Raw genomic sequence first — 16,652 nt, 5'->3', positions numbered from 1 at the left:
GTTTTAATTTTTGATTTTGCCAGCTGACTCCAGAGTCACATAGAGTGAACTGGTCAAAGACTGAAATCCGAGACTTACCCTGGAAACAGCCAGTGGGATTTAAGCTCAAGAGGAAGATAAACCAAATTGGCAGAAAGTGAACTCAGACTCAAAAAGGAACATTTTGACTTCGTTTTCGAGCCATAAAGTTTCCACAAGAAACAAGTTTGATGCTAAAAATCAGGCTAGTAAGCGCTCATGTGTGAAACCTTCAATGTGTAGCACCAGTGCACGCACCATCATGACTGCAAGGCAAGGCCGATCATTAAGACGTTAAGTCTGAACTGCCTTCTCTGGCACTGCAACAGTTGCCAAGTGTGAACCAAGCAGAAGAGAGGCAAGTGTGAAAATAAACTTTAAATATTGTGCACAGTAAACCAAATTTAAACAAAATGCAGCACAGCACCTAAACTCCATGCCTGTTTATCACCATGGGAATCATCATTCCCAATACATAATTTCCATCCATAATTCCAAATAGGGAGATATTGACCTTGACCTTTCCAACAACAAGCTGCCATTCTTCTTTGTCCCCAAATGACACAAAATGAGTTCAATTTTCAAAGTGTTCATGTGATGACCAATGTTTTCTTTAGCTACAATTTTGAGAACCATATGTCCATTCTTCTCAGTCAGGAATGAATTTACAGTAAAATCATAATTGACTCATTTGCTGTGTTTTCAGCCTGAGCGTGATTGGAGCCACTAAAGCACACTACAATCACTGTAGTGCACATCTGATTTATGCACCTCCTTTATTTCCTTTGCAATATTCAACAAGGCCACCGCAGAGCGTGGCATATGCCCCCGACCGTAGGGTCCTCTAGAGTTATTTTAAGCATTCAGAAAAGTTTTCAGTGTTAATATGTTTATTTTGGGTTCCAAACTGAATTTTTGCACTACAAATCATCAAAAAAACTTTTAACACCACACTCAAACCATGACACATGCATTTTAATCAGATCACGAGCCCTCTAATGCCAGCCCCCCACTTTACATAGGCAACACCTTGGAGGAGTAATATCATCTTTATATGGTCTCTGTTGTTCTTGACCATGAGGGAGGTGACGCCCAACTTCAAACTGACATTGGAAACAGGGCTCGCAAGTTGATATGAGGAGAATCGTCTCCTCTCTTGGAGACGCATCAACAGTGTGTAATATCTTATTTTCACATCGAAATGACAAAGTGAACATATGCTGTAAAAATAGTGCATTGTTTACTGATAAATCACGAGGCAATGGACTACTTACATCTTGTAACATCAACCTGAACTTGAAACCGCAAAGTATGGCATATGCCCCTGACTGTACATGGTCAACCACATGAAGGCAGCCATATTGGATGAGCGGTGGCGTCACCGATCGAAACAAGCCTTTGTGTGGTCAAGTCCAATTCACCACCAAAAAATATGCCTGATCGTCAAAGGTGTTTTCTTGTAAATGAACAGACACCAAATTCAAGATGGCTGCCGTGGTGGCCATATTGAATGAGCGGTGGCGTCACCAATCGAAACCAGCCTTCGTGTGGACAAGTCCAATTCACCACTGAAAAGTCAGCCCGATAGACAAAGGCGTTTTCTGTTAAATGAGCGGAAACCAAATGGTTGACGGACGACGGACAGACGGACGGGGCCTCGACATAATGCCCCTCCTGCCTCCTACGGAGGCCGGGGGCATAAAAACCAAGGACCTTACGGGAAAATGCATATTAAATATGTCTTACTATAATTATCACAAATTCTCTGATATTAAGAATTACATTGGCCTTTTCAAATTATTATTATTTGCACAGTACCGCTTTAGATTGCTTCTAATTTGAATACCTAAAGGTTATGTAGTAATTATACGGTACTACCTTCTATGATTTGGATGTTATCCACATACTACCCCAGAAAAGTTCAATAAACAACATGTTGTATTTCTAATGTTAAACACTCGGGTAATGTTAGAGTTCACATTCATTTCTGGTTCATTCACTGTCGTTTTTGTTGCTGTTCGAAAGGATGCATTATCAGGGAAACATAATCTGTTTGACTGTCTTTTTAGTGGAGTAATGACAGAGGTATGTGTGCGTCTGAAAAATCCAATTTGCAGAACCACCAGTTTTCCTGCCTCTTAAAAATGAAATCTGTTCAATACATTGAACAAATTTCATTTTAAACACTTCATTTTAAGCTACAATATCTACAATGTTTTGGTCATTACATCATTCCACTGTCAGTGTGAACATAAATAATTTTTAAAAATAAATTAATACTCTAATTGACCCATAGGCTGTGGTCAATATGCATGTGGTAATATGTACTTATGTATTTACGTATGTACAGTATGTAATTACCGTTTATGTAAGGTATATATTTACAATTCTGTCATGGTTCTGGGTTGACACAGTTAACCTATACTTCACAGCACATACAAAATCCATGGTAGAAGATGGTTGTTAGCTCAGTCTATAACATCTATAACACGGTTACTCATGACTAAACATTATAAATGTTCTGATTGACAGGGCTGCTACACGTATGGATGAAGCAGCTCACCTGGGGTCAAAGACGGGGTCGCTGTAGATCGGAGGCGGCCGCATCACCTCGTGCTCGCTGGACAGGAAGTGACCCTGATTGTGAGGTGCCATGACCCCCTCCTCCTTCCTGTGTTGACCTGGTGAACTCTTTACTGCGGGCCGATCTGCAGGATGAAAAAGAAAAGCAATGATCTCAACAATATATAGGGGCAGATTCAAGCCATTTAATTATACATGTTATACATTTAGCCAAACTGAAAAAATAACTCTTTTTGTTCTATCACAGTAAAGAAATCCACACTTTTGCATCAATGTATGAGTTTCTACTGATGGGTCGGTGCAAGAAAATAATTTTGTCAAGGGGACAAAAAGGCTGTTTTCCTAGAAGTTTTATTATATGAATGACACTCTTCAAATAACACAGAGGAAAATACAATAACATACACAAAACAAGAAGTGTGACACCTAAGGACAAACAGGCTATCTTATGTGACGCAGAAATAAAGACAACATGAGCAGTACCTCTCTTTCAAGCCTTCAGTGTTTATTTTTTCTAACATAAAATAAAATAAATACATTTATTTGAGCATTATATTGTACTTAACTGTAAATCTGAGAAAAATATGGGCTCAGTTCACACCTGTTCCATCAGTTAGTTATAGCATAATGAAAAAAGCATGTTACGCAATACAAAAAATAAAACAAAAAGAAAACAGAACATGCAAAAAAAAAAGAAAACATAAATTTCTTTTTTTGCTGGCACTGCTATCTTTCACTAACATGATCCTCAATTGTCCTACCAAAAACCACACTGTAAAATGGATTGTGAGTCATCCTATACAAAGACACTGTTTCAACAAGTAAGTTATATTTTCAGAACTCTCAGATCAGGTAAGCATTATGTACAGCAAAGCCTCAGAATTTACCAGAAGTAGTTTTTCCAAGTTTTTTTCATTCAGACTCTCTAGGATATTGATTGAAGCTTGTTGCAGTCTGGCTCTGCAGCTAGTGGATGAGTACAAGCCATATGCTGGCTTCCTCACTGTGTACAGTATCTCACTGGCTAGCCAGTAATCCCTTCAGTACCCTGGCTTAAAGTGGCTATTTTTGCAAGTTCTTAGGTGCAGGCAGTGGCTTAACACTCTCAGCTCTGCATTATAGCTTTAGCAGTCACTGGCGACGGAACCTGTGTTTTAAACCGCCAAGTGGCAGGCTGTAATGTAGGTAATGTGTCTAACTGACCCCTGTTGCTCTGATTTTCATTCATCCGTAATCGGTTTGCTTTGTGCTCAAGTTTTTTCCCGTTTAAATATACAGTAATATAATTTTCAAAAAAATATCAGTTTGAGAACGGAAATGAGAATAAAATATGACTTGTTGATTCAATTACTACAGCTTACTATTGTAACATAGTTTATGCTCTTCCTTACAAAAGGCCTGAAAAGATTTTGGCACTGATTAAAAGGAGACAAGCTACCATATCAGATGCATTTCTGAATGTCTGGGTCAGGAATGATAATCTGGGACAAAAATGCAAAGACACATCCAAGACACATGAGAAAGATAAGGCTTTAATCTTAACCCCAGAAATCAGGAAGTGGCTGATGACCCAGAGAACAGCCACTACTGACAGACAGAATTATCCCCTACAGAAGAGAATCTGATTCAAAAAATGCGTCTTCAAGTGGAGCCCATTTCTAGTGTAAAATATAACCAGAAACTAACATGAAAAGCTGAGAAAAAATTACAAGGATATACCAGGGATAAGGGCAGGGTAAAAACCAAGAATGGGCATTTGAATGGTATTTAGTGTGTGGGGGAGATTTGATGGAATGACACATTTACCATTTTCACGATTTCGATGTTGTACCAAAACAATCTTAAAATAAATAAAAATGGACACACGATTTTCCACATTATCAAAAGCAAAAAAGCATGCTTTCTTTCCATGATGGACCATATTGATTAAATCTTCAACAATCAATCAATGTATTTTACTGGTATATTTATTCCGATAGCACCAAATGCCCACTGAATTTTTAAAAATTTTTCACTTCACGCACTTTTCCTGCAGTTGCACATTATTTCACATGAGATCTATTTAATGAATTAATACTCTTTAAAACACTTGCCGCATTTTCAGTTTTCAATTATTTTCAACAAATTTACTGTGACTGCTCAGTGACTGTCACGGGCAGGTAGGAAAGACCCAAACGCAGAGTGAAGGAAAAAACTCAAAACTCCAAACGGTAAATAGAAACGAAGACGTTACTTTTTAAACCAGGAACAAAAGCAGGGAACAAAAGGCCTCGCAGGGCAACTCTCAAAAAACATGAAGTAAAATTTCAAAACACAGAAAACAACGAAAATCCAAAAATCCAAAAACACGTAAAAAACAGAACATGGGCAGAAACACAATCGGAAACACAAGGATCCAGCACCCGAGTCAGGGAAGAAAAGAACTTAAATAGACAAGACACTGACGAGACACAGAAGGGCACAATGCACAATCAGACCACAGAGGGAAGGGATAACGAGACATAACCAGAAAACAATCATTGAATAATTGAAAACAATAATACAATTAAACAGGGAAAAGGAACAGAACTACAAACTGAAGTGCCGCCATCTGGCGGCCCAAAAAAGGAAACGCAGACAGACACAGGACCATGTCAGTGACTTTAGCCAACAGGCTATTTATTCATGTGCTTACAAACCCTCTTAGTGTTTAGGATTCATCATGTGATTCATCACTTGCATTTCAATTATTATACTCCAGTGGTCCCTGTAGGCACTGCAATGGCAGTCAAGCGACTAATTACACAATTATATGGCTAAAAAATAGGTTAGCCCCCAAATGTATTTCTGAACTTTTAAACCCTTTAAAAAACATTTTTTTCCAGACTTGTTTTTTTCGATAAATGTTTGCTAGTGACTGCAATTTTATTTTTAGGGCATGGCCCTATTTCAGTCATTTGCTCTTATTTTCTGTTTTATCATTGGTCATTTTTTATCACAGTGTTTTCTGTACATGTGTGGAAAGGTATATTCTCTGGATTAGATTATATACTGTAGGTGTGAATGATCTAATCAAGAGGTAATGTCGATGTGTATATTGTGGTTGTGTGTGTTACTATGTGCATGTGTACTTCTGAAGAGAGTTGGTTTGATGGTCAGGCAAAAAAAGGAAAAGAATTATGAATTTAAGGAATTTTTGATTAGGGTCCATATTCAATCAAATTCTGCTCAAATTCAATCAAATTCTGCTTCAATCATTTTTCCATTGATATGTGATTGATGGTTTTTTTCCATTGTGTTACTGCACTTCTTGATTTCAAGCTCAAGAGAATAGTTTTCTTTGTGATAGTTAGTGTGGTATGTGCAATTCCAGTGAGTTTACTGGGCATTTCACGGACAGGCAATGAGTAATAAGGGTTTGAAGACACTGCTCTCATGTTAAAAATGGCAACTCTGGTTGACATGGTGGTTTGAAAGTTGAAACTATCAAAATCCACAAAACCTACAATAAATCTGAACAGCTTAAAAAGGAATATCATCCACTGGCTGCAGACGTATGGCAGTTAACCACCAACGTGTGAAAACATTCTGTGAAATTGTAGACAAACACAAAATATTACAACCCAGATCAACACAAAAGCCACGTTTCTGTGAACCAGCTCACACATTTCTGTAGGCTATCAAGATTTTTGATCCAAAAGTGAGATTCAATTTGAGGTTTCAATGAGGAGTATACAGCCGAGTTAAGCAACATACTCTATATCTTAAGAAATATTTCCCAACCCTATTGAAACTAAAAAAAATACTTGTCATTGTATCATACAGTTGTCTATGCACAAATATGCATCGTCTTATGTAGGTTTTCATTTTCAGTAACAGAAGAGACTGTCAAAAAATTGACCAAATTGATCAAATTTGTGTTCAGAACCTTAAATTTTCATTTGAACTTTCCATATTATATCTCTGCTATAAACTATTATTATTATTACAATTTATTAAACTATTTCTTTGCTAGTTAAATTTCATACTACTGCTTTAATTTTAATGTGATACAAAAATTAAAATCTCTTGTACAAGTTTAAATACTGCAGCATTTTTGTGGTCCTAAATAACCAGACTGAATTTGACATGTTTTTGAGTGTGGCTTGCACACAACACTGTCTTTCCCATCTTTGCTAAATTGGTGGCAATTATTTTATGAAAGATTATTTTATCAAAGTAGACGGTGCAATCGGGAATTTGGAACTTGGACATCCCACAAGCGGGGCTGAGTTATAATATTAAAGTTAAAGAAGGCAACAAGTCAAAAAATGCAGTTCAACTACCTTCCTTGCCTTATCACCCCAACTGGTGTTTGCCAATAGTGTTGCTCCTCAAAAGAAAAAGCCAAAGTACATAACCCAGGTGGATGGTGCACGGTCACTCTCTCCACAAAAAGGCTGAGGTAAAAACAAAGCACTTAGAAATCAGGAGATGAAAGACGCTACATAAATGCAACCATTATCCATTGTTTCCCATTACAGAGAGTGCCATTTACTCCAGGAGCAACCCGCCGATGAGCTACCATACCTTCAATGTCCAGCAGAAAACAGGTCAGCAGGTGAGGACACACTTCCTCCAGTATGGAGCAGAAGGCATAAAAAGCACCCGGGCCCTTCAGAGAAAGCTGGTCCAGGAATATCTCTGCCCTTTTCTTGCTGGTGTCGTGGCCCAGGATCTCCTTGTACTCCCTGAGAGAGAACACCTTGTCGTACACCAGGTACGGCAGCACCTTGTTCACGTCCAGCTCCTTCAAGATCCTCTCCCTGTGCTGCTTGAGGATTTTGGCCGCCCACTTCTTCTTCTTCCTCCTGACAGACGGCTTCCTGTAGTTCTTCTGCCCCTTCACAAACCATTTCCTGGTGCCGCTGCCAAACATTTTTAAATACAGGAGGACAACCAAGACTTCTTCCACAGTTCGCTCAACACAGTAGTCAAGGAGAGGAAAGTACATATTTCACACAGAGAGGGTCTCCATGCCACATATTTCCAATCCTTCTCCCCCTTATTGTTGTAGTCAGCGTGTCTGGAAGAAATGTCAGCAATCTGGGCAGGGGCAGAAAGTTAGCCCTGTGCTTACAGCCACTAAGAGGATTATCATACTCTAATTAGACCGCCATAAACCGTTCTGCACAGACATACTCAGACTTGCTTTGTTCCCCCATACCTTAGGGGGGAAAAATCTAATTTTTTCTTGCTTTCATGCAACGTGTGTAATGACACAGCCATTTGCAATCACCATAATTATGTTGCCCCTATTGGCGATGCTGTATGAATACAGGCACCTAGAATGCATAATCAAAGACTTTCTCAGGGACTCAAAAATAGACACTGATATTTCTACAAAAATTACTAAAAACCTTCTTTCAAGTAAATTAAAATGAATTAAATATCCATAAAACAACAAAAACGCAATGTAAATGAAATATTTATATACTCAATTGATCTTACTGTACCTTGTAAGTCTGGACAGATGAGGTCCAAAATATGTCCTCCAAAAATTCTCCTTCTATTATATTCCTCAATATATTATCATTTTGTATTCATGTTCTTTCTTCCTCAAAATAAGTTCTTAAAATCTCTCAAAAAAAACCCCTCTGATAAGCATTAATAAATTGGCAATAAACTGTAAACTGTATACTGGCTATTAAAAGAACAATGGCAATGTGGGCAGTGGTAATTCCTAACAAACACAATAGGATTAATTCACAGATCCCACCCTCAGGAGGGATGTTCCAACTGCCATTAACGATGATGACAGATATAGGCCTAATGGTTATGGTCTATCCTTGATTGAAAACATTAACATATGCCAAGTTTGAGGCAGTAACAGAAACACTGATGTTACATCCTCCCCAGAGACAAGATTTCAAAAGGCTTCATTGCTTAATTGTAATGTCACCTGGCTGGACAGGCATGATTGCTACAATATTAGGCTATATATTTTTTCAAATTATATTCATGGCTACAAAAAGATTTGTAAGTGAAAGGGAGAACTTCACTCACTTAAGTGAACTAAATGATAGAGTAAAGCAGTGTAACATAACAATTGTGAAAACAATTATATTTTACTTTAAGGCTCTGCAAATCTGAGCACCCGTTAAAGTGTTAAATATTCTATATGTAATTTTCTTTATTCCATAATTTTAACTCCTAATGTGTACTGCCAAATCGTAACTGTTACGTCAAATCCACCGGAACAAGCAGTATTCCCCCTCTCTAAACCAATAGTAGTTTGATTGCAGATTTACCAATACAGGAGAGGAGACACCATTTTAAAGGAAAATGTGAAGTAGCCTAATGTAATCTGGACCTTCGATCCCGCCATTAAAACGGAACACGCGCCAAGGCTATGGGCAACCTGTCCTAACTGAACCACACGCGTGGACTGGTAGTCAGCAACTGACACGTAGTAGCGCTGGCGTCCATGTTTAGGGAAATTGGTGGAGCAAGGCCTACTCTGCCACAGTTTATCTGTTTTGAAATTCTGTATTAGCGAACGCTATTAATTAGGAACGTTACCGTAGAAATTGTAGCTACGCAGTGTTCTTGTAATTTTAATATCCATGCATATTTTTTATCCATATAATTAACTTGACTATTCTTGTTTTTAGTTTCTTGCTGTTTATATTTCTTGGTTAGATATCCACTCGGCAAGATTCTTTAAAGATTGGTATGCTTTATAGTGTCATAAATCCCCACTTTTAACACGCATTTTTACAGTCTTGCTAGTTAGTTCGCTAGCTCTATGTATTAATGACCAGAGTAACCTGCTGCGGAATCGACGAATAGGGTCTAAACTTCGTCCACAGCAACGATCAGTTGGCTAATGTGTACTGTTAATTAACTTACTAACTTTCTGTTGCCAGTTCTTGTGAACTAGCTATCTTATTCAGCACGTTAGAAAAGAGAAAAAAGAAACAAACTGGGGATGTTTACTAATAAGAAGGCGTGGTTTTCAAACAGTGTGAGTGAGCAGCTTTGTCATCTGTGGGGTAAGTATTAGTGATAACCCGCTATACGTTAAGCAGTCTAACAAGATCAAACTTTTGTGCATGAGTAGATTCCTCGCTCGTTAACTTTGCTTTCTTTATAATTGCGCCGTTATGATAAAGTTGGTGAATTGTATTTATTGAGAGATACAAATTCTTCGCGTTCTCGACATATTCGTAGGCCTACTCATCTTGGTCAGTTCCATTCTAGTCTAATGTTGATCAGTTAATTTATATAACGGGATGTTTGTGTTTAATGCAGCAGTGATAAATGTAAAATTTGCTACAAGTTTGTTTTTGTTTACTTTTTGATTCAGTGTCAGAAGGTGGAACCATCGTTAGTTGGAAAAGAGCAGATTATCTATTCAGTGAGGATGCATCCAGTCCTGATACACAACGGTACTGTCGAGCGACATTAAAAACTGCACGTGCACAGTTGTAGTACAATAACCCTAGCTGCTGCATGCATATTTGCTTAGGTTATGTCATTTTACCTTATTTCAAGCTATATGATATAATAGAGGAGAATTGTAATAACTTGCTCTGCAGTATGTCTTTACACCCTGAAGTTACGCTCATGCATACTTAAATTGCTTGAAAGATGTGGCCCATCCAGAGGCAAGAAATAATGTTTTTACTCATTACTGTAAGAAGACTCTAGCCGTCACTGTTTATTTGTATGGTAAATATAATGTTACATATTTTTAGGGTATTTGAGAGTGTGGACTATGCAGAGGACAGGGTGACGGTTTTCCACAGTTTGTTCCTCTCTACCTGTGAAAAGACCCAGAGCACAGAGTCTGTGTCCATCGGTCACTATGTGCTCCCCCCACCCTGCGTTCAGAAAGGTGAGGGCAATTAGAAGATTTTTACACCTTACCAGATTTGATCAGGTAAAAATTAATTAATTAAAAAGACTCATTTCAAGCGGAGACATTGGCCAAGGAAAAGAAGCCTGCGTTTAGAGAAACACAAGTCTCCGGTTTGAAATTCCGCCTACTCTCCATGATTACTTAATCCATCTGTCGACTATTTTTTGGGTGAGCAGGTTCCTTCCCCAAATACAGTGGTTCAGTCAAGCTGAGGGGATATTTTTTCTACCTGGCTATTAGCCTATAGAGCTAGAGGCATGCACAGGGAGACTACCAAAACATTTTCAAATGAACTGAAACTCATTTTTCTCTCTGTGACCTCCCTCTGTCGCTCTCTGTCTCTCTCTCTCTCAGACTTTCGTGTATTTCACCTTCCTATTTTACTCAGAATTCATTGCGCTAAAACTGTATGACAGCAGTTGTGTAGTCATAATACAATGCAGTGCAATCAAATACCATTTTTCACTTTTCAGAAGTAAAAGCAGCTGTTGGACATTTCATTTGGGAGCAGGAGATCAGTCAGAAGAAAGTAAAGGTCTATTTTTTTGCATTTACTTTCTAGTCACTCCTAAGAACATATACACTCACCGGCCACTTCATTAGGTACACCTGTTCAACTGCAAACTGCACCCATTAACGCAAATATCTAATCAGCCAAGCACGTGGCAGCAACTCAATGCATTTAGGCATGTAGACATGGTCAAGACTATCTGCCGAAGTTCAAACCAAGCATCAGGATGGGGAAGAAAGTTTATTTAAGTGACTTTGAACGTGGCATGGTTGTTGGTGCCAGAAGGGCTGGTTTGAGTATTTCAGAAACTGCTGATCTACTGGGATTTTCACGCACAACCATCTCTAGGCTTTACAGAGAACGGTCAGAAAAAGAGAAAATATCCAGTGAGCGGCAGTTCTCTGGGCGAAAATGCCTTGTTGATGGCAGAGGTCAGAGGAGAATGGCCAGACTGGTTTGAGCTGATAGAAAGGCAACAGTAACTCAAATAACCACTCGTTACAACCGAGGTATGCAGAAGAGCATTTCTGAACGCACAACGCTTCGAACCTCAAAGCAGATGGGCTACAGCAGTAGAAGACCACACCGGGTGCCACTCCTGTCATCTAATGAAGTGGCCAGTGAGTGTATATATATATATTTTCCTAATATACATCTAGCAACATATATTAATATAACATAGTTCATATATAACATGTACAAAGTATTGAAATCATCTTAGTATGCACTGCATATATTTAAACAAAATGTATTTTTAAGGTTCCATGCAGCAGAGCAAACATTAGGGAAAATATGGTGTTGAAAGAAGATTTACTGAGGCCCCAAAATGATTGTGGAAACAGAGAAGGTGCAAAGATAAGGTTTGTGGATATTGCACTTTGTAGATAAGCCTTTGGATCGATTGATACTTTTGGCCAGTTCATGCATGGTGCCCTCTTACCACTAGGGGGCCCAATTCGCTCAATTTAGAGCAATAACATTCTGTGTGTGTTTCTGGTGATGGCTATAACTATATAAATCACATCTTTTATTGGCCTATGGGTGTATCATTTAGCCATGTTTATGGATGTGTGTGACTGCACAGTAGCCATAGCTGTTACATTTCAACTACTGTGATTTAAAATAACCAAGCAGCTTTTCAGTTGTGTACTTACACATTTTAATTATTTCATGTAAGCCAAGAACCTGCCATATTGACAACACCCCAGAGAGAAACTTCTCCGTGCTGTAATGTGCAGCAGTACCCCGTCAATAACATGGTTACAGGTAAAGGAGACATTTTTCACACTCATGAAAACTGAGTGATAAAGTTAGCATAACATACTTCGTTTGCAAACATATGCTAACATGTTCTCCGTACCCACATGATTAGGTAACATATTACAATTTATATTGTTTTTTTCCTTCACAGGATATGTTTTCATTGATGCACTGACAAGGTATTCGGGTGAACTACACGACTTCCTTCCAGGCCACCCTGATTGCTTAGTATTGAAAGCTCATAATGAAAAATATACTATTACATCAGATGAAGAAAGAGCCCTCAGGAATGTGAAATGATAACTGGGCCTTTAAACAGGCAATGGCTGTATATGCTCTTTGGGTGTGATAAAACTGTACATCTACTGGAAAACAAAGAGGATTGTGTAATATTTTCCTGTGAACCTTCTGGCATTTTTTTTATTTAAAAAGTACATTGTAAAGTACTGCACTTCAAAATAGAGAAAAACACATTTTCCAATAAAAATGTTTTGACATGGCTTGTAAAGCTTTTTATTTAATTTGCAAGATGTTCCTTCTCTAAACATGATGCACATAATGGGCTTACAGTCATCAAAAGCTTGTTTCACCGGAATACCAGACCAATTAGACCTTATTACAGTTGTACATTTTACATCTTTCAGTCTCATAGTTATAGAACGTAGGTGCTTGGATTATATAACTTAGATTGTGCTGTTTATGAAACAGTTTTATGAAGGCAAAGTATCTGTGACTTCTACTTCTTTCACATCCCCCAGCAAAATGAAATCCAAACCCTGGAGAGAAATAAATACAAAGACGTGTTAATTACTAAGGAAAATGTCACTGAAATGGCCAGTTACATCATTGATCTGCCATAATGGAGAATATATCCACCAGGCTTATCTCAGATTTACTGCACAAAAAGGGGCGGCTAAAGGCAGCTATCAACGTAATGGGATGCTGACATGCCAATGCAAGGCTCAAGATTTCTTTGTTACCTTCCAGTGTTCTGGCCTGTCTCTAAATGGGTTTTCTCTGAGGTCAAGTTTTGTCATCCTACTAAATCCAAGGATCATGTCATCTGCCAGAGACGTGATTTGGTTGGACTTCATAGACAGCACATGAAGACTGGCCATGTCTGGAACATAGATTTGATTCAGTACACCGCACATGTTGAATCTGTCAAGATATTTGGCACCTACAGTAGACATCCATACATGGAAACCTAGTTATTTGGGGTCATTCCACCCCAACTGAAAAGGGACACTTTCTGTCTGAGTCACTGTTATCTTGAATGATAACTCCGCATCTATTTTTTTTGTTTACAGTACATCACTGGATATGTACTTTTGACACTTGGACTAGAACTGTGCTGAAAGCCACAACAGCAGTTTCCTACCTAAGAACAGAACATAAACCTTTGGGCAAAAAGCACAGCCACTGACCTTGGTGATAAAATTTTCCTGTAAATATTCTCTAAAACATGTCCTAGAGAAATGTTAAAGGTCACAGAAACATTAAGTTAATTTGTGATTGAACAACTGCGCACAATAATAAATTCTAATTCAAATCTTTACAAGAAAATAGACTGCAACTTTTGAAGTAATATTATGCATTAAAATGTAGCCGATATAACTTTTACTGGATATTTCCATCATGCCGTCGATATTAATAAAGAAGCTTTAAAACCCATATGTCTACTGATGTAATTATTAAAATGTACATTTTACATTTGATCTTAAAGTACTCAATATGGGTTTATTTGTCGTCATTTATGATTTGTGATTGTGGCACTTGTTGACCCGTATGTGAAATTTAGTGTGTGTATCATAAAATGCACAATGTTTTCCTGAATCTGCTGCACGACAGAACATTAATTTGAATATCACTTGTGACAGCACTATTGATATCACAGGGTCAGGGAAAATAAAGGTTCTCTGTGTGTGCACATTGTGTTGCACGTTTGCAAATAGTATGGCAATGAAGTGGGGCCTTCCGGTTAAAAGCTAAAACATGGTCAAAAACTGATTTCAATAGGCTGGCTACTGTTCAAAATATTTAATTGCAGTAGCTACACAAAACAAAAAACAATTTTATGTACATTACAGTTAAGCTTAAGAGGGTATTTCTACGCTGTTCATTGAGTGGTTGGCCACAAAATCCCTAAATGGTTTTCATTGTGTGTACTGAATCTACCCCCAACGGGTTCTTATTAGAGATCTGGACATATAGTACAGGCCAAACGTATTAGGCCACCTGTAGTTTTTCTAAAAAAAAAAAAAGCTTTAGTTAGAGAAGAATTCAGTTAATATATTCAAATTTATTGAATAACAAATTAAAGTACAAACTTTTTTTCAGTTTTTTCCTATAACACAAAAAGATTAATTTTACTTGAAATTATTCTTAGACTTTCCTCAAAATAGCCTCCTTTGGCTTTAATTACAATTAAATTAATAATTGGAAGTCTATCCAATCATTTTACAAAATGGGAGGGAGGTGGAGGGGTAATTAAACTAATAAACTAGTAAAATCTTATCTACCTTGAGTTTTTTTTAGTCTGTACTGCAAGTAAAATAGGCACAAAAGTTTCAAGAATTAGGTCAAAGAAGGAGTTAGGCTTAGATGTGGTCTAAAACAATGTGTACCTTTGACAGTGGGCCAAGCACCATCAACACTGGACCAAAAAGATAGGGAAAAGGTAGATGCACATCCTTTGAGACTAGCAGATGATAGTTCCCGTTTCACTGTAGTCAGGGGAACTGGTTCTCTCTAGCTGCATTGAGTTCTTCCTGTAGTTGTGGTGCAATTTTACAACGGTTTCTTTTGGCAGGCACCACAAGATATTTGTCTATTGCCTCTTAATCTTCCAGGTCTTCTCCTCTCCTGTTAACATTACTGCCAATCAGCTGGACCCCTCTGCATGTGCACTGAACATTGACCCTGGAAATCTTAAGCTTCTTTGCAATTTCTGGAAGGGAATAACCTTGCCACAATAACCTAACCACAATGGACCACAAAGGCTACTGTGGTTTTTAAAAAACCTAAGGTAGATACAATTTAAGCCAATTTAACTACCCCACCACCTCTCTTCCATCCCCCCCCCCCCCATGCAAAATGATTGGATAGACTTCCAATAACTTGTTTAATTGTACAGAAAGCCACAGGAAGCTATTTCGAGGAAAGTCTAGATAATTTGTAAGTAAAATCTTTTTTTTTTGTTTTTGTAGGTAGACATTCAAAAACAAAATTATACTTTGGTTTGTTTTTCAATAAGTGTGCGTATATTAACTGAATTCTTCTCTACCTAAAGTTTAAAAAAAAACAAAAAACATACGGGTGGCCTAATACTGTTGGCCTGTACTATATGTTCATTTTATCTGCATAATGAATGAAACTGGTCACTGGGCCACATAATGGTATGACGCATTTTTAAAACGGGGAAAATGTCACGTAGCGTAAAGTCATTTATTATCAGCACAAGCATTTATTGACAGCATTGTGAGAAGTCTGACATTAATGCGTTTCCTTGTTCCTCGAGTCCTGACCTTTGTGATCAGTTCACATAATCACATACATACAAATTCAATGAGGAGGAAAGGGTGTGTAAACATAAAGAAAACTCCTGACCTGATAATGGTCTTGGCACATGCTGAAAGTAATTCCTGTCCAAATTCAAGAAAACCAATGCCTCCAGCTGATTTATGGCCTCTGGGAGGTCTTGCAGATCATTGCCTGCGAGGTTTAACCACTGAAGCTTGCAAAGGAGTCCAAGTTCAGAGGGAACGGCTGTAATGCTGTTGTCGTGTACACCAAGTTTCCTGAGCTGTCCGAGTTTGCCAATGGAGCTGGGCAGAGAGACGAGGCCACAAGCAGTGGCCCAGAGTTCCCTCAGCTCACCGAGGTCTCCCACGGCCTCCGGCAGGAAAGTTAGGGGGTTTCGGTTCACACCCAGAAATGTTAGATGTTTCAAGGATCCAATAGTACTGGGAAGCACAGTCAACTGGTTGCCATCCAGCACCAGTTCCTCAAGCTTCTCTAGATGGAGAATCTCAAAAATAGGGAGAGGGAAAACAATTTAGGATGATGATGATGGAGATTTAAGTTTGGGGTCAGCACCAGTGTGTATGTAAACAGAAACTGGCTGTCTCTTTGGTTCCTTCTTTAAAGCTTACTAAGAATAAATATAGTTGTAAATGGAAATAATCCTTATTTGTAAAACAGCAATAACAACTAGGCCTAAAAACGTTAGCCATTTGAGAATGATCGAACAACTGTCAATCATCTCCACAGCTAAGCGACTATAAATTGGAGTTAGATAGTGCTGTAAGGGTTTCTGCTTTCAGACTGGAATTTTAAAAACGTTTTCGATGGCTACAGCTCATGCGGGTAAAACGCCGTAAACAGCGATGGGTGTTA

At 38.3% G+C, this 16,652-nt stretch overlaps 1 protein-coding gene and 1 long non-coding RNA gene across 14 annotated transcripts in view; one reads left to right on the top strand and one right to left on the bottom strand.

Annotated features, from left to right (window-relative positions):
* LOC135255164 (tight junction protein ZO-1-like) overlaps positions 1 to 7,646 on the bottom strand; it is a 145,697-nt gene extending 138,051 nt beyond the window's left edge. For all 11 annotated transcript variants that reach the window (XM_064335969.1, XM_064335973.1, XM_064335975.1 and 8 more), the window contains exons 1-2: positions 7,150 to 7,646; positions 2,582 to 2,726 (exon numbers count right to left, since the gene is read on the bottom strand). In XM_064335969.1, the coding sequence (XP_064192039.1) occupies positions 2,582 to 2,726; positions 7,150 to 7,573 (569 nt within the window). In that variant the 5' untranslated portion in view covers positions 7,574 to 7,646. The remainder of the gene's footprint in view (positions 1 to 2,581; positions 2,727 to 7,149) is intronic.
* Positions 7,647 to 8,838: 1,192 nt separating this feature from the next.
* Positions 8,839 to 12,756, top strand: LOC135255163 (uncharacterized). 3 transcript variants are annotated; one of them, XR_010330100.1, is made up of 8 exons: positions 8,839 to 9,010; positions 9,489 to 9,614; positions 9,929 to 10,010; positions 10,320 to 10,459; positions 10,957 to 11,018; positions 11,754 to 11,854; positions 12,172 to 12,260; positions 12,406 to 12,756. It is a non-coding gene; the product is annotated as an uncharacterized LOC135255163 (long non-coding RNA). The 3 variants fall into 3 exon arrangements; XR_010330099.1 differs by having other exon boundaries at positions 8,839 to 9,292; XR_010330098.1 differs by having other exon boundaries at positions 8,843 to 9,614.
* Positions 12,757 to 16,652: the final 3,896 nt, after the last annotated feature.

The sequence above is a fragment of the Anguilla rostrata genome, chromosome 5 (assembly GCF_018555375.3).
Source record: "Anguilla rostrata isolate EN2019 chromosome 5, ASM1855537v3, whole genome shotgun sequence".
NCBI classification, from domain to species: Eukaryota; Metazoa; Chordata; class Actinopteri; order Anguilliformes; family Anguillidae; genus Anguilla; species Anguilla rostrata.
The sequence above is the reverse complement of the archived record's forward strand: the minus strand, read 5'-3'. Positions and strand labels throughout refer to the sequence as shown.